This window comes from Cynoglossus semilaevis, chromosome 20 (genome assembly GCF_000523025.1).
Source record: "Cynoglossus semilaevis isolate Cse_v1.0 chromosome 20, Cse_v1.0, whole genome shotgun sequence".
In the NCBI taxonomy this organism is placed as follows: domain Eukaryota; kingdom Metazoa; phylum Chordata; class Actinopteri; order Pleuronectiformes; family Cynoglossidae; genus Cynoglossus; species Cynoglossus semilaevis.
The window spans coordinates 5877900-5904957 of record NC_024326.1 but is presented as its reverse complement, the minus strand read 5'-3'; the positions used below and the strand labels follow the sequence as shown (position 1 = coordinate 5904957).

The 27058-nt window shown below is 39.0% G+C and overlaps 5 protein-coding genes across 6 annotated transcripts in view; 1 reads left to right on the top strand and 4 right to left on the bottom strand.

Annotated features, from left to right (window-relative positions):
* LOC103396236 (protein lifeguard 3) overlaps positions 1-2148 on the bottom strand; it is a 6447-nt gene extending 4299 nt beyond the window's left edge. The window contains exon 1 of the mRNA XM_008334247.3: positions 1843-2148. The gene's annotated coding sequence lies outside the window, so the exon portion shown is untranslated. The remainder of the gene's footprint in view (positions 1-1842) is intronic.
* Positions 2149-3104: 956 nt separating this feature from the next.
* casp8 (caspase 8, apoptosis-related cysteine peptidase) lies at positions 3105-8930 on the bottom strand. The gene is made up of 11 exons (XM_008334248.3): positions 8737-8930; positions 7935-8092; positions 6892-7067; positions 6683-6788; positions 6092-6286; positions 5955-6012; positions 5776-5834; positions 5584-5692; positions 5338-5465; positions 4231-4619; positions 3105-3499 (listed from the first exon to the last, which is right to left on the bottom strand). The coding sequence occupies exons 2-11, from the start codon at positions 8043-8045 to the stop codon at positions 3364-3366; spliced, it is 1467 nt and encodes a 488-aa protein (XP_008332470.1). The 5' UTR covers positions 8046-8092; positions 8737-8930; the 3' UTR covers positions 3105-3363.
* Positions 8931-9946: 1016 nt separating this feature from the next.
* Positions 9947-15066, bottom strand: catip (ciliogenesis associated TTC17 interacting protein). 2 transcript variants are annotated; one of them, XM_008334279.3, is made up of 9 exons: positions 14477-15043; positions 13692-13877; positions 12314-12369; positions 12131-12217; positions 11321-11488; positions 11120-11244; positions 10674-10750; positions 10513-10580; positions 9947-10417 (listed from the first exon to the last, which is right to left on the bottom strand). In XM_008334279.3, exons 1-9 carry the CDS (start codon positions 14604-14606, stop codon positions 10202-10204), a joined length of 1113 nt encoding a protein of 370 aa, XP_008332501.1. In that variant the 5' UTR covers positions 14607-15043; the 3' UTR covers positions 9947-10201. The 2 variants fall into 2 exon arrangements, with proteins under 2 accessions (XP_008332501.1, XP_024908161.1); XM_025052393.1 differs by having other exon boundaries at positions 10513-10750; positions 14477-15066.
* Positions 15067-15411: 345 nt separating this feature from the next.
* On the bottom strand, positions 15412-19342 carry LOC103396239 (caspase-8-like). Its single transcript, XM_008334250.3, has 6 exons — positions 19019-19342; positions 18133-18472; positions 17960-17994; positions 17093-17198; positions 16445-16988; positions 15412-16347 (listed from the first exon to the last, which is right to left on the bottom strand). The coding sequence occupies exons 2-6, from the start codon at positions 18461-18463 to the stop codon at positions 16203-16205; spliced, it is 1161 nt and encodes a 386-aa protein (XP_008332472.1). The 5' UTR covers positions 18464-18472; positions 19019-19342; the 3' UTR covers positions 15412-16202.
* A 545-nt stretch (positions 19343-19887) lies between these two features.
* On the top strand, positions 19888-26326 carry LOC103396240 (uncharacterized). The gene is made up of 10 exons (XM_008334251.2): positions 19888-19964; positions 20282-20355; positions 20468-20520; positions 20628-20782; positions 22025-22203; positions 23021-23148; positions 24007-24151; positions 25358-25460; positions 25559-25640; positions 26193-26326. The coding sequence occupies exons 1-10, from the start codon at positions 19906-19908 to the stop codon at positions 26301-26303; spliced, it is 1089 nt and encodes a 362-aa protein (XP_008332473.2). The 5' UTR covers positions 19888-19905; the 3' UTR covers positions 26304-26326.
* The last annotated feature ends 732 nt before the right edge of the window (positions 26327-27058 follow it).

Genomic DNA, 27058 nt, shown 5'->3' with positions numbered 1-27058 from the left:
AATATTTAAGAATTTAATTCAGTCTTTTTTTTTTTCAAAAATCCAGCAGCCGTAATTAAAAAAAAAAAAAAAAAACCCCAACTGTGCTCAGGAAATAGTTCTTTTGCTTGCACTTGTTACCTAAGAAAGTGTGCGCTTTTGTTATGCAAAACAACAAGCTTTCATTTGTCAGACATTAGACCCCAGAAAACTATTTTACGTAGTTGTTTTAATCTTCATTTGGCGAAGGTTTGTACCAAAAAACACGTTGCTATTTATTCAGGGGAGCCTTGTGACAACATGAAACAGGTTCAAACGAGTAAGAAATTTGAAAAATCTGTTTACTTTAAAAATAATAAATAAATACAGGAAAAAAAAACCTCCCATGTTTCCTCAATTTTTAAAAAATTCACTAGGATCTTATATAAATATTTAGTCTCCACCTCAAGTTGCCATGACATCGCATTACGTAATCACTAACGGAAAAAGGGTTTCATTTTTTTTTTATCTGTAGTCAAACTAACAAAAATGGAGGCTGAACCCTAATCAATTTGCGCTCATAGACACAGATATGGGTTCGTGGGTGTAGCCAGTAGATTACATGGGTTTTCATAGAATGTAAATAATAATAATAATAATAATAATAATAAAAAATACTGATCAAATTAATTATGTCTCAAAACAAATATTTTGCTACCAGTTTTTAAAATTTTGGTTCATTAATTTTGTGTATGTTTCCTATAATGCATATAATATTAATACAACTTCATTACATCCACAGTATGAGTATATTGTATACAGTATACATATTTTTCTCCCATTTGCAAATTGTTTAATTTTGTTATGTTTAAAGGTTAGGCCACATTTTTTATGTAGGTCATTTAATTCTCCTAAGAATTTTTTTGATATATGGTAATTTGTTATTATCTCTGTATATATTGCTATTCGTGTGATTGTAAATTGTAAATTTTTTTTTTTGTAAATTTTTTGTAAATTCTACTACAAAATTCAATAAACAGTGTTAAGAAAAATGATCCTAAGGATTTCACAATTCACCTCGGACTTAAAGGTTTCCTCAGCTCTAACTGACTCCTGGAAAATGTTGGCCAAACCCAGATGACTCACGTACCCACCCGTTTGCACTTCACCCAAGTAAACACCGAATATAGTTCATGAGTTAAGAGCGTGGAGCCCTGTTTTGTGTTACTACAACTTCATCAGGTTAAGAACCTATTTTGTATGGATTAAACTTACATTTTAAGTTCCCACGGGCCATACAAAACGACTTGGCGGACCGCATTTGAGTTTGACACACGTGACTTCCAGAATAATTACATAAAATGTTTTACATACAGGATGACAATGCAACTGTCTTTCAGAAACCAGTGCAGGATGACAATGCAATACAATGCAACTGTCTTTCAGAAACCAGTCCGGTTGCAAACTCCTGAACCTCTCCGTACTTTAAATACACTTAAATAGGTAGGGCAACTTTAGAATCCTCAGTGTAACCTTTGGACTAAGGGCCGAACGACGAACATGTCTGGACCAAAGCTGTCAATGTTTTTTTTAAAACACAAAAATACGTTTCGGGTGAAAACCCTGGTTTATGTAACGCAGTGTTTACGGACCGTTTCCATTCCCGCCTCGGGAGACCAACAGCTAATCAACAAAAAGCCTTTCAGGTGTTTTACCTTAATGTCAACACACACACACACTCACTCACACGCCAACACACAAGCACAAACGCACACAAATACAGATATACTCTCATATTATTATGAGAGTATAGTTAATTAGATACATGGTATCTTAATAGGTACCATGTATCGGTATTTTTAAGTTAAAACAAATCGTACTTACCAAACTTAGCGCGAAGACGCAACAGACGAAAATGTAGCAACCAACAAAAAAATGTTCTATTTTCCCGTGCGTCACACAAACATGGCAACGCCTCTGCTTCTTCTACGTTTTCAGTTCAACCCACAAAAATAAAAATAAAAAACTATTGGAGAGTTCAGCTTTATCTTCAACGACTTTTTTTTGTGTCGCCGTTTTCCTGACGTTGGGAGAAACAGCAGTAGCTGCAGCCAGCCAGCGCAGGGGAAGGGCACGTTTCCCGGAAATGTGGATACCAGGGTGGAGTTGACGCGCACGCATGTTTAGTTGACGCGCACGCAGTTGACGCGCACGCCTGTTTTCCAAGAGTGTCAGTAGCTCACTAAGAGCCTTGTTGTAGTTAGTAAGTAAATAGAACGTTGTAAAAAGAAGTGACTTCCTCTTTTTAAACGTCACCACACACGGTTTTAAAAATATCCTGCGTAAAGTTGAAATGCCTGTTACTTGCAGTGGCGGCTCCAGAACATTTTGCACAGGGGTGGCAAGACTAAAAGTCTTCAGGTGGCACATAATAAAATAAAATAAAATAAAATAAAATAAAATAATGAAAACTTAACCGCGTTCCAGAAATTCTATTATGTTGTTGAATATAACTGTACAAACACATGCAGTTAAGTTTGTAATTTGTGCGCATGTTGTACGTAGATAAATACCGCTAGAGACCAAGTGAAAAATATATCTGTATAAATGTCTCATGTAATACTCCGATAAAAATCAGTTGTATTTATTTCATTCTCCTGGGAATAAGTTAAATATATAAATAGGTTATTGGAATGTATAAATATTTTGTTAAAATTGTGTGAATTTAAAAAAATATATGTAATTTTAAGAGTTTATGACCTTTTAAGATTTTTTTTATAGGTTTTCTATTTTGTATTTTCTACTTTTTCTGTAAAACGACTGACCTGTTTTTTTATTTTACATTTTTTGGGGCTATTGATCTATTTTTGTTACATCTGATTTCAATTTCCCAAGTCATTGAGAGTGTCAATTTACTTATCTTTACCGCTAAAATGTATTAATGTATTATTCAATTTTTTTTTTCTGTAAAATATTCAACAGTTTTCTTTTTACTATATATCTTAAGACAATCTTGAACGCCTAAAATCCTGTGTTGTTACTGGTGGTAAAACAGTTCATGTCTGCATTTGGCAAAAAAGCATCAATATTAACATAATAAAATTACAATATTATTAAACGGACAAATTAAACACACTCACCAAAACTTCTGGTCTGTGTTCCAGATTTATCATCAATTAATTTGCAAAAGCTAGCATAGGAATCATTTAAAAATTCTATAAAACATGTTTTTAAAAATATGATTCTTCAGAAACACAGCATTTCATTTACTTGCTTCACTAATTTGTTACAAACAACAACAACAGAACTGTGCTGTTGGAAGACTAAAAATGTATCAATTTATTGTAAATCATAAAGTGACTGCATAAACATATCACAATGACACGAGTTCAACATCCAGTCAGCTTAAACAAACCTCAGAACCAGCTTCTTGGTAAGAGTGTATTTCGGCTCAGGCATTTGTTTCCGACTCTTGTACAGTCCCTTGCTGACGTTTCTATTCACACGTGTCAGAACGGTTAGAATATCGTCCCTCTCGGGGCTGCAACGATAGCAGAAACACATTGTAAACTATCAAGCAAAAGCTTCATGTCTGTGTAATCTTAAAGAACCTTATTCAAATAAATAAAAATTAATTTGAATTCCCTGTAAGGGTTTCATGCTTTTAGTCCAGAAATGGCTATAAATAACAAAATAGCTAAAAGTAAAAAAAAATAACATTAGCTACATACAATTGCTCAAAGGAAAATAGAAGCCTAAAACTACCACACAATTATGTTAAGACATCACATTTAAGTCGAGAAATATCAAAACATTAAACGAAAATGCATGTTATGTGCATTGCGATGCTTAACATAAACAAAAACCTAAATTAAAAAAAAGCTCTAAATGACCCATTGAACTAAACCAGGCATGGGCAAACTAAGGCTTGGGGGCCGGATGCGGCCCGTTCTGCTTTTTAATCCAGCCATTAATTTATATCAACATTATACTTCTGCCTTTTCCCTGCAATACCAACGTTTCGTCAATAGAGGTCGTAGAAAATGCTATAACCAATTTAGTATTTTAGCCTTTATGCATGACTTTTACATGTCATTTATCTTAATTCACAAGACAATCCATTATATGCTCCTGACCCGGCCCCCCCCCCCTGTACAATTTTAGGACAATTGTGGCACACTAGTCAATGTTGTCACTCTATTCAAAGTAGCACCACACAGGCCAGACTTTGGATATGTCTGGTATGATGACGTGTTTGAGAACCTGACCCACCTTTCTGCTGCTTCGAGCAGCTGTTTGCACAGCTCCTGGATGTAGATGGAGCCCGAATAAATGTTTCGAAATGATCGGCACTCGGGCACAGTCGCCATGCCCAACAGAAAGTCGGCATCCCAGGGCACAGTCTCGCCCTGGATAGGCCCTGCGTCTTCTTCTATGGTCTGTTCAACCTCCTCTTCCTCCTTCGAATTTGGGGGACATGGAAGGACTCCTCCCTGGTAGGCATTTCCTTGGCAGGCCTGGATAAAGAAGAGTTTGGGCTTCCCAGCAAGCGTGGGGACTCTACAGCTCTTAAAAGGCTGAGTCAGTTCTCGGAGAAGCACCCGCTGCTCATTGGTCCCATAGATGCATCCCACATCTCCGTGGGAAAGTACGCACACCACCTGAAACCGAGGGCGAACATGTAAGGTTATATGGGGAAAAAAAACCTTTTTGTTTTTCACTTTGATAATAACAGGTTTTTGACAATCAGGACAACCAGTCAGGAAACTGCATTTAGTAGAAGAGATACTATAATTTCAGGAATATAAGTCGCACTTTTTTTCATCCTTTGGCGTGGCTTTGCGACTCATTCTTGTACCACTGAAAATTTTACATTTTTCGTTATTTTCACACTGACAGCCGCTAGAGGGCGCTCTAGCTGGCTGGTGAGACCTATAGTCTGGAGCAACTTATGATCCGGGATAATGCGATTAATATAGAGCAGTGGTTCTCGATTATTTTCTCCTATGCGCCCCCCCCCAAAGCCCACCCCCCCTGACCTACACACTCGCCAATTGAGAACCTTATAACACTTATATTTTTATCTGTACAAACCAACTGTATGAGTTGCTGCCACCTAGTGACTGGATGCTCGTTATCATTCAAGCATTACAGCAGTGGTACACTTATGTCCAGTGTGCCATATTCCACTGCAAGCCCCTCACGCCCCCCCCCCCGGGGGCTCGCCCCACAATTTTGAGAAGCACTGATATAGATAGAGAAATCAAGGCACTAGGTAAGATGAAAACAGGTGTTTTGCGCTGGCTACTTTGGACCATAACAGCTAAAAGAAGAGGATGTATCGATAGTTATTCCTGGGAAATTTGTGTTATTACTTACTAAGGCGTCGTGGTCGACGAAATTGTTTTTGCTCAGCTCTGCTAGCTTAGATCGTATGCCATCAGCAGTCAGGTTATCGTAAATCAACACAGTAAAGCCAAGGCGGGTGAACACTGAACGCAGACCCTCTGTATCACAAACAAAGGGGAATACAACAAAGAACATCAGCAAGTTTCATAAAGTAGTGAGTATAGTGTTATATATAAATATATACATGAAGATATATATATATATAAATATATTTACTTGAATCTTCCTGAGTTCCAGGTCTGTCTCCCAAACCCCCTCTAAATTTCTCGTTGTTAAAGACCACGCACAAACCATGGGGATTGTGATCCAAGGAATAGAAATCTGTCTGGAAGCAACGTAAGAAGTCATAGATGTAAACTTTTGTTTTGGACAGCAATGAAATATATGTTTCCTCGTGTGGACAGTTACCTTGTCAAGAGGCTTGACTGACTGGTTTGGATGTGCATCTGAGTAAATTGTGTTTTCATCTAAAATAGAGATGTTTTTTTTTTATTATTATTTATTTTAATAGTGTGAAACTGAGTAAGTAAATGGCTGAATGTCAATGAAGCGATGCCTTAATCCTAACAAAAAAAAGAGATACTTACAACTTGGCCGGGACTCAGACATGGACTCAAGTTGTGGATTGGAAGAGATAGTGGACCTCTGTAAAAGGGACAAGGGTAAATGCCTGCCGATGGAAACATGTTCTCACAGCGTGTAAAGTACAAATGCACAGACTTACCTCGTAATCCACATTGATGCGAGGAAGAATTCTCGGTTGTTCCTCGTCATTAACATGTGCCATCTGTTCCATGTAGCGCTGCACAATCATTGCCAGTTGTTGATCCATATTCAGCAGATCTCTATGCAGCTCACTAACATTTGTACCGGACAAAAAACCAGCCTGTTCAAGCTCTGCAAATAAATCCAGGGCAGTCTGAAAATTCACAGACAACACTTGGTCGAGTCGTTGTTTATTTGAGAGGCACATTCCTCAAAGGGAACTAAAATCCATCGACCTACCTACCTATCTATCTATGTATCTATCTATCTATCTATCTGTATATCTATAAATCTATCTATCTGTATATCTATACATCTATCAACTGAAAATACAGTCAGGTAAAATACTTCCCTCTATTTGGTGGGCTGCATTTGCTTACTATGGATTAAGAGGTTAACAGAGAAATTGCACGACGTGGTATAAATGGCACAAATCATAAACCTTACTTGGATTTAAATTTCAAAGAAAAATTAAGATTGTGTTGTTGTTGTGTAAAAGTGAGTGCAGGGAGTTAATAAGTAAAGACACCAGTGGTTGGTCTGTTATCACCTTGCTGGCTTCAATCTGTCTTCTCTCCAGCCTGTTTCCCAGTAGAAACTTGTATGTTTTCAGATTCATTTTCGTCATGTCATCGTATATTTTGTACAACATTTTCCTGGCGGCGAGAGAACAACACAAAAACAAATGAAACAACCAAACTCAATGTGGTCAAACGTTGTCCTTATAAAAGAGTTTATGAATTATTTCCGTGTGATTACCTGTATGGTGACAGGACGGGAACTGCATCTGTTTCCTCCTGTGACCAGTTTTCCCCTTTCAGGAGGTCAAGGAGATCTACTCGGCGTAGAGTTTCAAGAAGCTGAGAGAGGAAAACATGGTTCTCCAGGAGACCCACTTCTTGAAGTCTAATAAAAAGCTCTTTGGCATCAGAGATCTAAGCACACAAGGCAGCGTAGATCAATAACTACCATCGATTTTAAAGTACACAGTCATTTAATAAAACAAATATATTGGCAAAAATGAATTAATTGTTTATGATATCAAAATGATAGATCTAAAAACCAAAGTTTGCTTTAAAGATAAAAAAAAAAAACAAAACATCTGAAATTGTACATGCATATTGTATGCCCAAAATATACTTTTTTTTATTGACACTGAACCAACCATTGTACCAACTTAATTAACAGGAAAAAAAAAAAACTTTATTCTCTAAGTTGTTAGAACATGAGCAGGGAATATTAACCAATTTGTTTTTAGAGCAAATCTAGAAAATAATAAAAATGTATCTGACGTATTGACAAGATAAAGAAATTAATGAAGCACCCTAAAGATAAAACAGAGAACTTGGAAAATGGCAACAGAACCGGGGTTGCTGATTCCAAACTCTCGTAAGATTGGAATAAAAAATACATGGCGTAGAAAACGATTGAAGCATTTTAGCATTTAGCCTTTATGCATGAACACGAACACTCCATCTGTGGCCTGCTAGTTGAAAGGTTTGCCCACGCCTAAACTAGATATTAGCCTCACAGTGGATAAACACGTCATCCATGTCAGCCATTGTCATCCATTTTGAGAATGGTTCCATAGTGTAACGGTTAGCCCGCCAGCCTTACAAGCAGTACTCACGGTATTATTAATTATATATATTTTTTCCATTACTTTCTATTTAAATTAGAATATACTGATGTGTATTTTTACAATGACATGCTCTCTTGGCTTACATTAAAGGCAGATACAAAGAACTATTTACTTTACTCATTCAAGGGCTCCTGGAGAAACTTTGATATACAGAGCTTACCTTCTCCAGATGTTTCTTATTGACGAAATCACGACACAAGAAGCAGAGTTCTTCCACCTCAGAGGAGGAAAGCTGATCATCTATGCGGCACAGTGTCAGAAAATCCATCATAGACTCTCTTCTTCCTGTAGTCTGAGGTTCTGGAGAGGCCAGAATATCTAGCACACAAGGGAAAGTCAAAAAGCAAAAAAAAAAAATATATATTTTAGTGATGTCAAAATGAATGCCTTAATACAAGATAAGGAAACAGGAAAGTGTTTAGCAATGTGGCTCACCTTATACTGTTTCTGAGTTCATATTAAAATATTTAGTTTCACCTAAAGACGTTTGTAATTATACCTACTTACAGTAGGTCACTTAGGTAGTTTTTACTAGCACGAGAGCCTGTGTAAAGACATAACTTTAAGCGGTGTTTGCCGGTGTCTATTGTACATATAAATACTCACTTTGGCTTACTTCGAGCGTTATCCAACCCAACCTTTGGTTATTTATTAGTTTTATTGTAATTCCTTTAAGCAGTTTCGCGGCGTCACAGGAGGAGTAGACACGGTTACGTTTACAGTTCTAGAATGTACCACGAACCTACAAGGCAGTAAAACTATGAAAGCCCTCACGGGGATGTCTTGACATGTCTTCGCTGATTCTAACCCGAGTAAACGAAACAAAAACAATTATTACGGTTTCTCATTAATATATACAGTTGTTTTTAAGCAAATGGAACAAAAACTAAAACTTTGTCGCTACGCTATAACAGCTTTAAGATATATACCGGTAATGTTTCACCAACTTAAACATTTCTTACCTCTTACAGTGTAGCCTTCTCTCTCACTTGTAACTTTACGTTGGAAAAACACTTTTTCTAACTTGCCATAACCATTGCTTTCACTTTCAGAGCAAGGGTAAGCTGGACTTTGTCGAATTCCTTTGGAAGAGGTTCGTTAAACATACTATGTTTAACGAATGATAAAACTACTTCCGCAATCTTCACATTAAAAGTCCAATGCATACACAACGCATGCGCAGCCGTGGTTAAAATAAATAAAACAGCTACGGTAGCGTTACTGGTGATTAGCCACTATGCACTATGTTCACTAAACATGTAGTTGTAGTACGTGCGTCAATATGGTGGTATACTTTACAATGTATGGGCTTTTATTTTTTAAAGACAGACTGATAGACTTATAAAGACCTCAAACTAACACCTTAAACGTAAAGAAAAATCCACTGGAAAGGTTGTAAAAATAATGACGAAGAAAAAAAGTGTAGTTTTTAAAAAAAAAATATATATTTACATGTATTTGATTTGAATAATTTTAAAATTATATTTACATGTATTTGATTTGAATAATTCTTTTGCACAGCGTTTTTACTTGTACTCTCTGCTTCAAACTGTTATTCCTCTTATTCATTTGCCCAAAAGGCCACATGGAAAATGTCAATGATCTTAGCCGGACAGAATAAATATGCTTAAATATACTTCGTCGAAGTCAAATGACAAGTTGTTAAATGACGTCATCACACGACAGAGGAGGAGCTTGTAACTCCCCCACGCATTACCTACTTTCGCAGCTTGTGCTAAATGGAGATAACACAGCAAACAGTTGTTCCATCAGCCCCCAGTGAGATGTCCACATGTCAAGTGACTTTTTTTTTTTTTTTTTTTTTACTTTTGGCTTCGTGACAGTCGCCAGGACGAAACTGCACCGGGTTCCTCTGCCCATATATGGGCATATATGGTTTACATGCTACAAGTACACTACTACTAAGTACAAGTCTATGGCAGGGAGGGGGAGTTGGGGGAGGTATTGCAAGGATATTTGACAAAACAGCACTAGCTTTTTTCCCCCTTCACTTTCAACATATCAAGTTTATCAAGTGGGCTGTATTAGCCTTATTATATTGAACCACCTTCTGCCTCCTCCATAAACCCACAGACTTACACACTCTCCATCACTGTGGGGGTTTTTTGTACCAAATCCAAATGTAGACAGAGACAAAGTACAAGCTATAAACATTGTTAAAAACCTTCTTTAATTTTGGACAGTTTCATTGCCGGCTATCCAGTAGTGAACATTCCAAATGTAAGCATCACGCCCAATACATAATTACACCATTAGAGGTAGTTCAAGACTGTACTAAGACACGCTGTTAGTTACAGACGTTTATTAGAAACCGCTCACTGCACGCTCCGGCGTGCGATGTTGTATTTCAAATAAAGCTAATTACATCTAAAATGTGGTCGTAAAAAAAACAACGCTGCGCTGAGATCAAGAGCTGTTTTCCGGGGTTGCCTTTTTGAGCGGCGGTGCGTTGTGGTGCGATTCGGTCGAACGGTAACACACGAACTGAAGGAAGTACTTTCGGGCGAACTGGAAGACGTCGTCTGGTTTCCTCAGCAACAAGAACTGCAGGAAGTCTGACACAAGCGAACGGATCTCCGGGTGCTGCCTCAGGTACGAGGCATGGCTGGTCTTTATATTGTCCTTTGGCAGAGGGGACGGAAAGACAACAGAGAGTTCAAAATACACAAACATAAACTCTCAAATATTAGTAGGATACACGTCGGACCGGGGTTTACCTTTCTGTCCAGAAATTCGGATCGCATTAGCATATCTTTTTCCCAATGCAGGGGGACTTTCTGAAAATCTAAAATACACACAGACAGCCAATGTGACACAGCCTGAAGTAGTCTGTTTTTTAAAAAAAAAAACGTTTTGACTGTGTGTGGGTGTGTGTTACCTTTTTCTTGCTGCGACGGCAGCTGCAGAAGTTTCATAGTGACTGGTGATCCCACGTGTACTCGACTGGCCAAATGCCTGGTCAGAATGCATAAACCAAAGTACGTGTTCAAAGTTAATACAAATGGAAATGAACCCCCAAAGGAGGATTAAAAAAAACGATGACAATTAAACAGATTATTAATTATGAATATATCATTATCCAGCAAAGAGCTGAGGGAGGTAATGACAGAAAACAATTAAGAACCTCAGATTTAATGACAACCGCTTTGAAAGGTTCATTCTCAGGGTTAACTTAGCAGCTGGTGGACTCGGGAACCTGAAACCTTCCAGACAGACCCGAGTCCACGTTCCGTAACCACCAAGCGACCGCTACACCACGTACCATTTTGGCCAGCGCCCTGGTGGACTGTTATACCAGGAATGCACGAAGCACTTGGGACTTACCCATCTTCCAGGAAGTAGCAGTGCCAGGAGGAGGAACTGTTCTCCGAGAGGTGACTTGTTTTCCGTATTCCAAACACCTCCGCGGCGTTCCCACCCACATCCAGCTGCTTTAGACCCAGCTCACTCTGAGAACAGAAAGAAGGGTCATTAAACGCAACAACACATCAGAGACAAACTTGGACCCTTGGGGGGGAAACTAACAAAGGTGGAGTGGACCATGCGCAATCCCTGGTTGAAGGAGATGAAGACCATGTGATCCGGGACCTTCTTCCGCGTAACAAAGAGCCGCATGAGGAGAAGGATGGAGCCCTCCGTCACCAGACCTCTCAGATCAGACAGTGGGTAGGAAAAGGTCTCTTTCTTTACATTCTGTGCATACACATACAAAAAAAAAAAAAAAAAAAAACATACACATACAAAATAAAATAAAAAATAAAAAAATTACACACAATTATGTGTCTAGTTCTATTAAGCCTACAGACCAGTGTCTCCCAAACGTTTTTTTTTCTGGGGACTCTATATTTTAAAAGTCACAAACTTTGGCGACCCAAGGAAATAGACATTATTGGTAAATCACAAAATACATATGTACTTGACCATTATTGAACATTAACGATAGACATTATTATAGACAAAATAGACAAAATAAATGTGTACTTGACCATTATTGAACATTAACGAGGATATTTCATTGTTGACCGAGTGATATCCGAACACTTAGCATTACTCAAGTTTTTAAACAACATGAAACGCAATACTCAAGTTTTTAAACAACATGAAACGTAGTAATCGTAGTAATTGAACCAGCAAAAAAAGGTATCCATAAGTAGCCTTTTTGGGGTCACGACCCAGTCTTTGGGAAACAATGTCGGGACTTATTTTCTATTTTTTTTTCCATGACAATGTTATATACACACATCTTCCCATCAAAAATATATATATATATTTTTTTGTATTCACGTACTGCTAAATTGTTCACAAATCAACTCCTTTTATTTTTGCTCGTCTCACCATTCCAACAGTAGTCACCGTGTCGAACACCATCTGCCCGTCCCGCTGCACCGTACGGCAGCTCTTCTCCATCTTTTGGCCTTTGAGCTGATGAGTTAGTGCAACGAGAACCAATGAGTTTAAACAGTAGCAATAGCGGACGCTGGCGTTACGGGTTATGTGCGAAGAAAAGAAGTGACTCACGTGGACATACTCGTAATAATCCTCCTGCAGAACCTCCAGGTCAGTGGTCAGGTAGGCTGAATATCATGAAATCATACATAACATAATTTACGCAACACTGTACATATAACAGTTATAAAGAAACACAATCAAAAGCGACACAAAAATAACACATAAACAAGATAGAGAAACAGAAACAAACTGCAGGAATGTTTGCATTTTTTTCAGAACAATTTCACATTGTTTTTGTTCATACAGTTAAGGAGCAGAGCCCATAAGAACCATCTCTATCAAAAGAGACAAAATTCCAACCACTAATAACGCAATCTTAAACGAAAAACACAACCTAAATCCAAACCAAATAAACCACCGTATTTTCCCGAAACCATAAGTCGTACTTTTTTTCACCCTTTGACTGGGTTTGCGACTTACACTCAGGTGCGACTTATTATTTTCACACTGACAGCCACTAGAGGGCGCGCTAGCAGGCTGGTGCGACTTATACTCTGGAACGAAAACTAAGAGGAAAATGTTGACAAGTAAATGACATTGGAATTGAGACCGTGAGCTGTGTGAGAATAACAAACACGTACATTTTCAGCTGTACAGGTGCAGCAGATGCTGTTACACGAGCCTAGAGTGCCCTCTAGTGGCTGTCAGTGTGAAAAATAACCAACGTGAAATTATATATTTTAATATATAAATTGCATCTGCCCATCGCCCAGCCAAAGAATGGAAGGATGAAAAGTCCAAAAAAAAAAAAATACAATAGTCACTTGCTGGCTATAGAGCAGGGGTGGCCAACCAGTCAAGAGGCTGGTTTTGGACATGTGCGGAGGAGGGACAGTGGATACATTGGTAAAAGAATGCTAGAGATGGAACTGCCAGTTAGGAGACAAAGAGGAAGGTTAAAGAAGAGATATGTGGATGTAGTGAGGGAGGACATAGTTTGAGTCATAGTGTAGAAGATACAGAGAACAGGAAGAGATGGAATGATGCAATGATTCGCTGTTGCAACCCCTGAAAACGGAACAAAGCCGAAAGAAGACGAAGAAGAAGAAGAAGACATGAACTGCTCCATCCCTTTAAAAAAAAATAAAATAAAATAAAACTCTCCCACTCTTTTTAAAACTTCCTCTATACATGTTTTCATCTTTGTGAATTGGGGTTTCCCTAGGTAATTTGCGTCAACGCCCATCGGCAGGAGAGTAAAAAAAAAAAGCACAAATATAAAATTTGAGACATGAACGTGGCTCCCGAGCCTCAGTGTTGGCCACGCTACAAGAGGGTCCACTGGCTGGAAGTGGGCCTTTTGCAGGGACATTGAAACGCCCTGGGTTGACGAGTGGCTGAAATGGCTAATGCAATTTCACCTACGCGCCCTGTTCCCTCCACTCACTTGTCACTGTTGTTCCACAAGGATTGTCGTCGATAGTTCCCTGGCTTTCGGCATGGAGAAGCACGCAGGACTGCTGAAATTTGCGGGCAAATTCCACCGTGACGTGGAAGCCGCCGAGCTCTCTGCCACTCTCAGACACGCTCACCAGAGAGTCTCGAAACACACACTTTAGCAGCTCGGCCGGTTCTGTAGAGAGGCAGGCAGCGGACAACTTGTTATGGAATATGATTGATGAAGTTGTGCAAAAAAAACTTTGTGTTGAGTTGCATCAAAACACACGAAATATCAGGACTCTAATATGATTTAGTTTTGTGCATTGGGATATTTGTAGTGCAGTATGTCAGTGTGTTCACTAGGTGGCACTGTAGCTCTATTATTGTATTAATGTGTTGGCGTTGGAACGCAGGTTAATAAATGGACTGACAGACGAGACTTCGTGCAGTTTTACGATAGCAAAAAAAAAAAAAGGTTAGCGCTTCATAAGGTGAAGGTGCTAAACTCATACTGTATCTGCCGACGCCGGCTTCTTCTGATAGAGATATTGTTACATTTGTATCTTTAATAAAACAATATCATGAAATAACTTTGGACATGTGGCCACAAACCCCCCCCTAAAAAAAATGATATTTTGTCCTTATAGCTGTATTTTTTTTTGTTTGTTTCATGATACGGAACTGCTATGTGCTTACAGTAATGCAGTTGTAGATGTGTCAAATCCAGGTGGTGCTGCTGACTCTAAACAGGCAGCGGAACATGACTTCGGAACTGACTCGCAGCTCACTCACCAATGGAGGTCATGAAAGTGACGGCCTGGTCAGAGGCTTTAAGAGGTCCCGTTTGTTGTTCTTCGTGTCCCGGAGATTCTCTCCCTCCTGACGCCACAGCCACAAACTCATCTTTCGGCGCAGCTGCCATAAAAATATTCCCTTCCTAGTTCTTCGACAAAAAGGGTTTTCAGCACGACCTCGAAAAGTCTCAATAAGTAAGTTTTACTTTCGTTTTGATTTGTTGAGTATTTCTCATCATTTTCAAATCGATATATTTGTTTAATCCTGGAGGACCTGCAGCGTGTCCTATTATGGAAAAAGACGTGCGTTACGGTTGTCGTGACAACGAAAGCACGTAGCCGTAACTTCGGCTATCTGCGCGCAAAGAAAGTACCGTAATACATTAATATGCCTAATACAAGAAACCCGGAATTTGACCGACAATCTCGTTTGCTCACAATGACATTTTTATAAAACCTTAAGATGAATTAAATATATCGAACTATTTTATTACATATACACTATTTTACTTTTATGCTAATACCGTATTATTAGTACTATATTCATACCTTGCAACTTAATGTATTACTGCTATTTTATATTATATTATATTGATTGGTTGCACATATTAAGTTTTCTAAATGTTCTAAATGATATTTGATCAGAAATATATTGCTCCGTTTCTTGTTAGCATAAACAAAATGTCAATACAAAAGTTATTTTTTTTTAATAAAAAATATAAAATTGCAAGTGGTCTTCAGTTAACGACATCCTTGACCTAGTGGTCACCCCCGCCATCTCGCGTATATTTATGAAAAAACAAACAAACAAAAAAAAAAACAACCCAACCTGTTTCATCATTTTGATGTACACATTTGACATTGTTTTCGTACATCGCACAGCGACATATGCCAAAGGAAGTCTTGGTTACATTATTTTTGAAAAAAAAAAAAAAAAAAAAAAAAAACCCAAATAATGCACATTGTGTTTACTAAAATGAGTACGAGCGTCTACAGCTGGAGTAACATAGTGAAACTAATTGAACAATTTGACACCCATTTCCACTAAAAACAAACCATCTCTTAGGTGGCCACTGGAGGGCGGTGCAGAGCAGTATTTTTTTGTGTCTAGGGTGACTACAAGCACGTAATAAAAATACACGTCACTCTGGAAAGACACATTAGAAAAGTCTAAATCTAATAAAACGAAAAAAATCTAAATCCTTTAAGATATAAATTACAATTATTAAACTTACAACTACAAATATATAACAACACAAACCACATTAAAAAAAGTGCTTATTCATCAAATTGTCTAACATTTTCTCAAAACTGATAAAGTATTTAAATCAGGCATGTGCAAACTAAGGCCCGGGAGTCCGGGTTCAGCTTTTTAATCCGGCCTGCCAAATATTCCAAATGATATAATCCAAATTATTTACATTATTATTATTATAGGTCTGCCTTCTCCCTGCAACACCTACGTTTCCCCAAAAGACGGCGTAGAAAATGATGAAATCATTTCAGCCTTTATGCATGACTTTTCTTAGTTCACACAAACGCTCCTTCTATCTGACCCGGGCCTCCTGTTCAATTTTAGGACCAATTGTGGCCCGTTTTCCCACGCCTGATTTAGACTTTGCCACCCTGGAAATCTTAAGTGTTTGTATTGGAAAATATATCTTCACTACAGTTAAGAGCATCATTCTAAACCAACACTGTACCTAAAGTCTACTTTTGTTTTGCTAGACATCTGGTGACAAGAGGAGCGTCTTCCGTAGGGTGAAACGAACTTCAGGCATCTGCTTTACAGCTCCAGGTTTTCCGAGGCATTCTCTCTGACTCACCTGATTGTTCACACGGCTGAGGATAGTCGCAAGATCTTCGTGCCTTAAAGAAAATAAGTTTATCCCAATACATTTTAATATTCTGGTATAAATGAGGGAATAGAGAGAAAAAAAAAAAAAGAAAATAAATAAATATCTACCTCAAACAGCCCTCCTTCAGCTGCTCACACACGGATTGGATAAACCAGCTTCCATCCTTTTTGTGTCGAAATGATACATAATCTTCAACAGTGGCAACGGCAACCAGCACATCAGCTTCTTCAGGCACGAATGGTGACGCGGCATCGGCCTCAAGATCTTTTACTAAAACCCCACGCTGACACAAGGAACCCTGGCACGCTTGGATAAGAAACACTTTCGGTTTCCCACCGAGAGGAGACTCGTCGGTCGACCCGAATGTTCTAGTAATGTTTTTAATGGAAATAGGGTTCCGGTCGGTCCCGAAGACGGCGCCCTTTTCGCCGTGGCTCAGGATACAACACACGAAGGCATCTCCGTGCCTGGGAGCCTGCCGAAGATCCACAAATCCGCTCGTCATCCACTCTTTCACATCTAACCCTTGCAGCTGAGAGAGGTCACGGGGGGAAGCAAAGCAGCTTAAAGTCCGTCGCATCTGGTCTTGGGTTTGGTCTTTACACATCAACACTCTAAACCGCAGCCAGCTGAAAACTTCTGCCAAGCTTTCTATTAAAAAAAAACAAAAAAAACAAACACAAGTCAACAACAACAAACAACACACATTATAAAAAAAAAAAAAAAACTGGAACTACTCTGTGATTTACACTTACGGACATCTTTGTTGGTCCCACTTCTCTTGCTTCCATCTTGAAAATTCTCATTGTCTATGATCAAACAGACACCCACGGGGTTGCCATTCAACTGGTACTGCTGCTCCTAAAGCAGTCAAAACAGACACGTACATTTTATTTTTTTTAAGGTTTACTAAAATACAATGGAAATATGATGCTCCATAGAAAAACTATAAAATGTCTATGTCTAAAATGTTGCTCCAAGACTAATCATTAACAGGTTCTATTATATTTTCTTCTCATCTCTTTACGTGTCTATATTGTGCGGAGAAATCCCACTTCAAACCGCCATAGGACATTTCTTAATCTTGTGCACCCCAAGTGGCAGGTCATGCGCACTACACCTTGTTGTCTCAAGAATGCATATAATGAATGCATAGAATATTAGCATAAACCAACCACAGGGCTTTGGCACACACGCAGGAGAAAAAAAAAAAAAAAAAAACACTTTTTGAATCCTTCCATGACATGTTAAAAAATTTTTTTCTTTCTTTCAATGCCTTAGTACACGTGTCAAACTCAAGGCCCGGGGGGGGGCCAAATGTGGCCCGCTAAGTCATTTTGTGTGGCCCGCGGGAGCTTAAAAAGCATTTAATAAAATCCATGCAGCAGAGTTTCTCAACCTGATAAATTAAATGTTTGGTTTTTTTTTATTACACAGAGCAATGAAAAATATTTACAGTCTGTGTATTGGGACTGAAAATGTCAGAGGGGTGGTTTCCCAGTGGTCAGTCAGAACTGAAGAAGCCTCTTGGATGAGATGCGAAACGTCTTCAAAAAAAACAAAAAAAAAAAAAAAAAACAAAACCCATCCCTGGGCACCTTAATAAAGAATCTCTCACTCACCTTCCTTGACCTTTTGGCAGCTGGTAATGGTTCATCTGTGGAAGTCAGATAACACTGTAATAATGTAGACATTAGAATCAATCAATCTATATATTTTCTGAAAAGAGACATTGCAACTGTGGTTAAAAGTTGTTGTTGTTGTCATTCCCATGCTTAAGTGTAAAGAAACCTACCGAGTGAACGTTCTTGTACAGAATTAGGTGGTAAACTTGCATCCACCTGCAGCGTGTTCTTGAGCTCGGGGTAAGTCGTTTCAATCTCCCGGTCTGTTTGCAGTACCTGAAGAAAATCCCGGCAGACTTGCTCTCCTTTGTTCATTATCTTATCCAGAAGCTCGACCGTATGGCCCTCGTCATTTTCTCTGTTGATGTTTTTAAGGTTGTTGTACTCGCGGTTACTTATCAGGTTTCTCTCATAAACCTTGTTAAGGATCAGTCTGTAGTCGGCACACAATATGCTCTGGATGGATGTTTTGTTTCGTCTCAGCGTGTCCTTGGCTGACATTATGAATCTCTGAAAAAAAAAAAAAAAATGTGAGCGACAACAATATCACAGCAGACCAAAATTATTTGTTGAAATGCAAATTAAGAGTAGCTTTTATAAACTAACAAAAATACGGCAGTTTTAGGCAAAGGTCTAAGAGAGATATGGTTATCTTAGTCCAGTAAAATAATTTTTCCTGAATTGGTCAGTTGACAAAAAGTTCATTTATTTAAAGAATTCTAAAGTAAAACTAAAAGTTAGCCCAGAAGTAGCTCATTTATAGCAAAAAGTATATAAAACGTAAATAAAATAGCCAGTTAATTACATTAGAATAAAACTGATGAACTAATGACTCAAACTGACATTAAGACATTACATAACCAATTGTTAAAAGTGAACAAACGGGTCCACGTTCTAAGAGTAGGTATTTTAGGTGGTAATTATCACTTATTAAACGTAAGGCATTTCATTTACTTATATTTATCGACGTCTGAAACAGGGCTGGGCTTTAACCATAAAGCGTTCATGCAAAGTCATATCGAAATATAATATTAATTCCGAAATTAGTTGTCTTACCTGGCAATACGTGGATGCTTTGTTGACTTACTGTCAGGAAGTGTTCAATGTGAACAGGTTTTTTTTCGAAGTGGGAGGCGCGTATATTCAGAAAGGGCTCCAGAGAGACAACAAACAAAAAAGGCGGGATTCGTTTACGAAACGGAACCACACGTTCAGATAAAACAGTTTGAAGCAAAAAAAATAAAAACAGAGAGTCGCAGTAAGAACAGCGAACATGTATTTTACGTCTAGAGCCGCAAAACGCACATTACGTCCATCTCTGGAGTGAAAACCGAGCCGTACACGGTGCAGCGGTCGGAAACGGAACTCAATGTCAATACGCAATGCATGCTTTCAAAATAAAACTCCTGCGATACCAGGCGCTGTAGCGCACTGATCCCCAACCTCCAGGTCGCGGACCGACACAGGGCCTTGGATCAATTGGTACCGGGCCGCACAGAAAGAATGAATAATTTACATTATTCCTGATTTATTTATTATTTGATTGTGAACGATGTTTTATTTTGGAAAAAATGGCAGCTCACGCACCACACCATGGGTATCCCTGGTCTAGTCATTCAAATGCTGCCCTCTTATCGTCTTATTGTTCCATTCTCTCTCAGGGAGGGAATAATCTTAGGCCAGCGGTAGCAACTTCCTATGAAATGACAGGAAAGAGCTCCAAGGTTTTGTAAAATTAAATTGAAAAAAAAAAAAAAAGAGAAAATCTTCTTCTTTATCAGGAGCTTACAGATTGAAATAAAATATGAAAAAGGAAAAAAAAAAAAAAACTTGACCTTTACTCTAGTTTTCTCTTGTGAGTAAGAAGGCTTCAATTTCCTGAAACCTGTGTACAGTTCGTGACATCTCATTACCCCCTTTTTATTCTTCTGCTTTTCTAAGAAATGTGTCATTATGAACAGAACCAAATGACAGTAACAGAACAGAGGCAAAGGAGGAGAAGGTAACAAGTCTGTTGTTGGTGTTGGTGTTTTTTTTTTTGTTTTTTGTTTTGTAAAGTGAATAGAACAATATACCAATAATTCTGTGCTTCTCAATATTCGTATAGCAAGAAACAGCTCACAGTCGACTGTAAGTGAAATGTAAGAAGTGTAATGTAGGAAGTGAACAAAAACACATATGACAAGACAAGAAAACCTTTTTTTTTCTTCACTGTTTTCAGTTCCATTTTTACATGTAGGCGTCTGAAAAGGGAAGTATAAAAGCCCAGGAAATGATTTACATTAGTCTGTTCAGTTTGTGTGTCTGTCTATCTTTTAGGTTTGCTATTATGGTGTTTCTGGTCCTTTCGATTTATTGGTCAACGTTTCTGGTTTTGTGGCCATTGCAAGGGGGTGAGTGACTTTTTAGTCAACTAATGTTAACAAGTAATAAATAGCTAACTCGTTGTTATTTGCTGCTACAAATGTAAAATAACTCAAATTCCCTCGTGTTTTTGTCCAACAGCAACCGAAAGCATCCATCGAGATGCCTGTCAAAAGGACAAGCTCCTGGATGAGGTGAGAAAACATGAACATTTGTCTCACAGACAAGCATCTGCTTGATTTAACATATCTTTCACTTTTTTTTTTTTTTTTTTTTGTATTTTTTGCTTTAACAATCGCAGCTCTGGATGCAAACGTCCTCAGGAGAGGAGTCGTATTCAGAGTTGAGTGCCTTGAAGGAAACCTTTATCTGCCTGCTTTATCAGACAAATCCTCTCAACTGCTCCTGGTCCTTCGTTTCTTTAAAGAAGGACACTCATCTTGCACTGTCTGTCAGGTATTCCTATGTCCTATTATTATTATTTTTTTTATCAAAGTGCATCTACATAATGATTTATGCAATAGAAAAAGTGTCATTTTTATACAAATTTTATATTTTATATACCATACTTTTTTTTTTACCCGCTGAACCCTGCGGCTAAAACGACGATGATGCGGCTAATTTATTGATTTTTACGGGCTAACAAAGTTCGTACCGCTAGCGATCAATGACCTTTCTGGTAGGCGACTGTGTGTTATACTAGTTGCGTATGGCTGTCTGTGAATGGCTCTGTGCGTATATGTGCGTGGGGGCGCGCGCGTGAGAGAGAGAGAAAACGCTAGTGAAGGTTCAGAGAAGATTGAGCCGTGTCATGTTGAAGCGTGAGTTGGTTTATACGGGAGCTGCTCTGTTGTGATCGGTGTGGCTGATAATAAAAACCCCAACTTCCCTGTTTCTGTTTACCTCTGCAAAGTGACAAGCACAACGTGAAGGGAGTTAGCCCCAAAGCTAATGTTAGCTTCGTCCCTGTAGCAGACCAATAAATCTCCCCTGTGCATTCCAACTACGCCAATAAATCTCCCCAAGGATGTCGTTAACTGAAGACCACTTGCCGAAACTTAGGAAATAGCTAACGTGTAACTAGCCGTGTTAAAGGCACTGTTCGCAAAGTAGCATTTATTTAATAAAAGTGAAAAATAACTTTTGTATGACATCACGTTGCATTCCAACTACGGTCAAGGTGCCGAAACTTAGGAAATAGCTAACGTGTAACTAGCCGTGTTAAAGGCACTGTTCGCAAAGTAGCATTTATTTAATAAAAGTGAAAAGTGAAAGTGAAAAATATATATTTCTGTGTAAATATCCCATGTTACCATGTGGACACCTGCTGTTTATGGAGTAGTGCAGCCTATATATGTACAATTATTTTTTTCTGCGGGTGGCTGCGGGTTATATTCAAGTGCGCTCAATAGTCCGTACGTATGTCTTTTTTTTTGCTTCATTATGCATTTGGCTGGCGTGACTTCCGGAGATTTTGTGACTCGGTGTTCTGCACAAGTTTTCATGTCCTTTTTCTCTGCTTCATTATGCATTTTTGGCTGGCGTGACTTCCGGAGCTTTTGTGACTCGGTGTTCTGCACAAGTTTTGCCTCTAACAAAAATCAAATCGATTTCAATGTTGAACACTGGAACTAAACCTAAAATACATACACTGAAATGACTTTGCATTTATATTTCTGTCCCTGGCTGTTCCTCTAGTGTTTGCAACGATAACCTCACGGTTCAGTCGCTACACGAGTCGTCTGTGGAAAGAGCTGGATGGAGGTCTTTGACCCTTCAGCAGCAGCCTGACATGCTTTATGTAGTTCTGCAATTCAACATGACTCTACACGATGAGTGGACAACTTACAGCTACATATACAACAGACACAAACTGGGTAAGAGACTCACGTAAACGTAACTGTTTTTCGAAACTAAACAGGTGTAAAAGAGATAATGAATCCAAAAAAAAAAAAAAAAAAAAAAAAAAAAATATTTAGCATAGACACGTCACCGTTGCACTAGAGATGTCCGATAATATTGGCCGACCCATATCAGTATTTCCTCCGATACTGAAAATCCGATAACGCAAAGGTCCGGTTTCGCCAGAAAGCATTTCTGCTGAAAATCTAAAATCGAATTTGTGGCATGTCTTAAGCGGGGCATAACAATGAAAGTAGGTAAAAAAGTTTTTGGTGAAAAAGGGCTGCATGTATCGGTATTGGTTGATATTGGAATTACGGTGTGCGGACAACATGGCATATTGGATAATGGCAAAAAGCTAATGTCGGACATATGTTAATGCTAATGCTAATGTTAAACATGCTTAATATGAAACTCTGGGACATATTATTTGAAGGCCCCTTTAAGTATGTGCTTCTATCCCAACGATAGGATAGACCAGGCGTAGGCAAACCTTTGTTGACTCACTGGCCACAATTGTCCTAAAATTCGTGTGATCAAAGATAAATGAGATGGAAAAGTCACGCACAAATGCTAAAATGCTTTTACAACTTTCCAGGCCATTTACTGGGGAAACATTGCAGGGATAAAAAGATAAACGGGCCGTATCCGGCCCCTAGACCTTAGTTTGCTCACGATAGACACTTCATTTTATGGTCTAGCTAGCAAATAAGGAACAATTTAAGTCTATATGTTGGTTAGATTAAATTTGTTTACAAACAAAACAAATGTTGTGGGTTGTGTTTATGGCAGAGGTGCTACCTCCATCTCCAAATATCTCGGCCGTAATCAAAGACGGAAACCTGTTAGTGACCTGGGCCCTGCCTCAAGGTGAATCCGAAGAAGAGTGCTTTGGACATCAGCTGGACCTGGGTGACCACGTACGTCACGACACCTTTATACGCTTGATTTTATAAACAACACAAAAATTCACAAATTGGATGTACAGTAATGGCCGCTACCTTAGGGAATCGATTTCGAGATGTGTTTAACCTAAAGAGGAAGTACACTCCTTAGACTCACAAAGATATACTGGCTATACATCAGGAGTGCTAGGTGTTGCAGGTGCTAGCAGACGTGCTATTTGGACTGACGCAACATAGTTCATTTATTAGCCTGACCCATCAAACTCGTAGATTGACACTGGACTGGGCCAATTTTCATTTTTGAATACCGTAATTTCCGGACTACTGAGCAAACCTGAATATAAGTCGCACCCTCTAAAATTTGTAAAAAAAAAAGAAAATTGTACATACATAGGCCGCATTCGTGCTTGTACGCAGCAGAGGTGAACAGAAACAGGGAAGTTTCTGGAAGTCTTTATTATCAGCCACACCGACCACAACAGAACATAAACAGAGTTTTAACGCACACATACGCACACAGCCATTCACAAACACACATACGCTACTAGCATAACACGCAGTAGCCTACCAGAAAAGTCATTGATCACTAGCTAGTATGAACTTTTTTTAGCCCGTAAAGATCCATAAAGCCGCAGGGTTCAAAGCGTGTGAAAAAAAGTAGCGACTTATAGTCCAGAAATTACGGTATTTCTTGGTTCTTGGTCCGTAGGTTCGTCTCCTAACTGACCAAGGGACAGGTCAAAATATTATATAATAATGACATTTTACCTACTGCTGGTCTCTCAAAAAGGTTAGACGCCGCTGTGCTATGGTATGAAGAGATGCAATGTTTGGGGAAAAACCTGTTAGAACCTTTTTCATGTTTTGAAACAGAAAGCACCCAGAAATGTGAGCCCGGAGCTGTCGTATAAAGAGCCCAGTGTGGATCCCACTCATACCTACAGGGTGAGAATACGAACAAGGAAACTGGATGAATGCTTTGGCTCGTTTGAATGGAGTGAATGGAGCCCGACTGTCAGTAAGTGGCATCTCTTAAGGTCTGGATATAATTTGTTTTTTGTTTTTTTTTTGAGGGGCAAAATATAAAATGTCCAATGAAAAGCTAAGCATCTTTATCTCTGTCACCTCAGTCACCTCGGCCTTTTGTCTTTGAGACAGAGCACATACATCATAGCAGGTCTCACTACTGTTTTATAAGCCTTTCTCTTGTCAAATTTGCTGCTGTTTCCAACAAATTGCCACGGAAATTGATTTCAATCCATTCCACCCTGACCTGCGTTTCTTCAACTCTTTTCTTTTGTGCACTCATTTCTTTTGTCTGTTTTACTGGATTGTTATAGCTAGATCATTTAAACTCATCCACCTTTACCACGTTTGAAGCTTTATTTTTCCCCCCGGGTCAACTTACATTATTTCCATTTTATTCATTATTTGATTTTGAACGATGTTTTTAGTTTGAAAATTTACCAGATTCTCTCTCTCTCTCTCTCGCATCTGTCTATGACTCACACTTGCCTCGGTCACATGACTTACCTACATCTGCTACCTTCTGAAATGGTCTGGTCCGGCCGGTAACACATAATAAATTACCGCTAAATGGAGAACCGCCAAACTAGCAAAATGAACAGAAAACAAACGTTTTTTGCGCAGGGTGAAAGAGCCAGTTAGCGCTAGCCCAAACCAATTGACCCGCGGCCTGGGGGTTCGAGACCACTTTTTTGCGCAGGGTGAAAGAGCCAGTTAGCGCTAGCCCAAACCAATTGACCCGCGGCCTGGGGGTTCGAGACCACTGATATAGTGCATACACTGCTAATACTGTTTGATGCCAGTATATAGCAGCTACATACTGGCGGGCCAGCTCTAATACACATTTGATATGATCTTGAGGACCAAATATAATTACACCGTGGGCCAGATTTGGACCGTGGGCCTGAGTTTGACGGCCGTGCCTTAGTTGGAAAAACTCACCATAATTGTCCAATTTATCATCCGTCGCATGAATAACTCCCAATTTTTTTCCCCAAGATTTGGAGATCGCATCTTAGCTGGAAATTAGATAATAGAACTATGGCAGTAAAAGTAGACGCAAGAATGTTTAAAGATGAAAATATAGACATTAAACTCACAATAATGTCCTTGTCCTTTCAGTAATCGTTTTTGAGAAAGACAAACAAGTCGTCTCCTCTTTGACGGTTTCATCGTGTGATTGCGATTGTGTTTGCAGTTATTGAGCGGTCGCCCGAACTTAACACCACGTGTCTCGTCGTTATGCTGTGCGGAATACCCATGATTCTCCTGGCCGTGCTGCTGATAGTGTACCATCAGAGGTATAACAAACACACACATTTGTGTTTTTTAAAAGACAATCTTTAAATTCTTTCTCTCTCCCTTTCCTCACCTTTCTCACTCTGTACGTTTGTTTCAGGATTGTCAAACTTCTGTTTACTCCGATCCCTTGCCCTCCACCGAGGTACATATACTTTTTGGAAAAAGGCAACACATTCCCTGTGAGTAAAGTTGTTTGTTTTTTTTCTTCGTACCTACTGTTATGACAAAATTATATTCTGTGTTATTATTCATCTTTGACTTGTACTGAACCACACGTAGTCAGTGGAAAAACACCGAAACGACTAGCCTGACCTTATGCGTCGCTAGCCAGTGATGGGAAATGCTACTCTTTATTGTTTCTCCGGCTCCTACAGGGCCTTGAAAACTGTATTCTCATTAAAGCTTCGACAAGAACGTTCAATAAATTCTCCGCTAAATTCTTTAAAACGAACAACGTTGTTTATTTTCTGTTTTGTTCTTCATTCCGAGGTGACTATTAACAAAATTGCCAAAACACTACCAATGAGTACAATAGTCAAAGAGTTATGGGTTATTTGAAGGAAACAAATCGAATGCAAATAAGAACGACCCTCAAAGAAAAACCAGGAAGTACTTCAAATGAGTGATTGATTCCATAAAGGCAAAAAGGCAATCTTTTTATGCTACCACTTAAGTGTGCTCTTTGATTCACTTTTTTTTTTTTAGTTTCTCTTTTTGTTTTGTGATTTCAGGATGTTCATCGTGCCGTGTCCAAGTATGAAGAGGTGGTTACAATTGTGGAGGAAATAGAGAAGAATCCGGAGAAAATGATTCAATTTTATGTTAATAGTGTAAAAAAATGACTTACATTTGACAAGTAAAAGAAGAAAAAAAATCCCTTTAAATTCTTGAACGTACAGTATAGGTCAGGTCCGACACCCGATTTGTTGACACTCTTCTATCACAGATCGATCCTGACACTTTTCTCCAGATGTTCCATCCTTCCTGTACCTAAACTCCTGCACCTTCACCACCTCTGCTCCTTGTAGCCTCACTATTTCACTGTTCTCCCCTTCGTTGTACAGTATAGGTCAGGTCCGACACCCGATTTGTTGACACTCTTCTATCACAGATCACTCCTGACACTTTTCTCCAGCTGTTCCATCCTTCCTGTACCTAACCTCCTGCCCCTTCACCACCTCTGCTCCTTGTAGCCTCACTATTTCACTGTTCTGCCTTTCGTTTACACACATATACTCTGTCTTGCTGCGACTGACCTTCATTCCTCTTCTTTCTAGTGCAAACCTCCACCTCTCTAGATTCTCTTCTAGCTGCTGCCTACTCTCACTACAGATCACAATGTCATCTGCAAACATCATAGTCCATGGGGACTCCTGTCTGACCTCACCTGTCAATCTGTCCATCACCACAGCAAACAAGAAGGGGCTCAGGGCCAATCCTTGATGTAGTCCCACCTCCACTTTGAAGTCTTCTGTCCTCCCAACAGCACACCTTACTACTGTTGTACTATTCTCATACATGTCCTGCACCAAACTAACATACTTCTCTGCCACTCCTGACTTCCTCATACAAAACCACAATTCCTCCCTTGGCACTT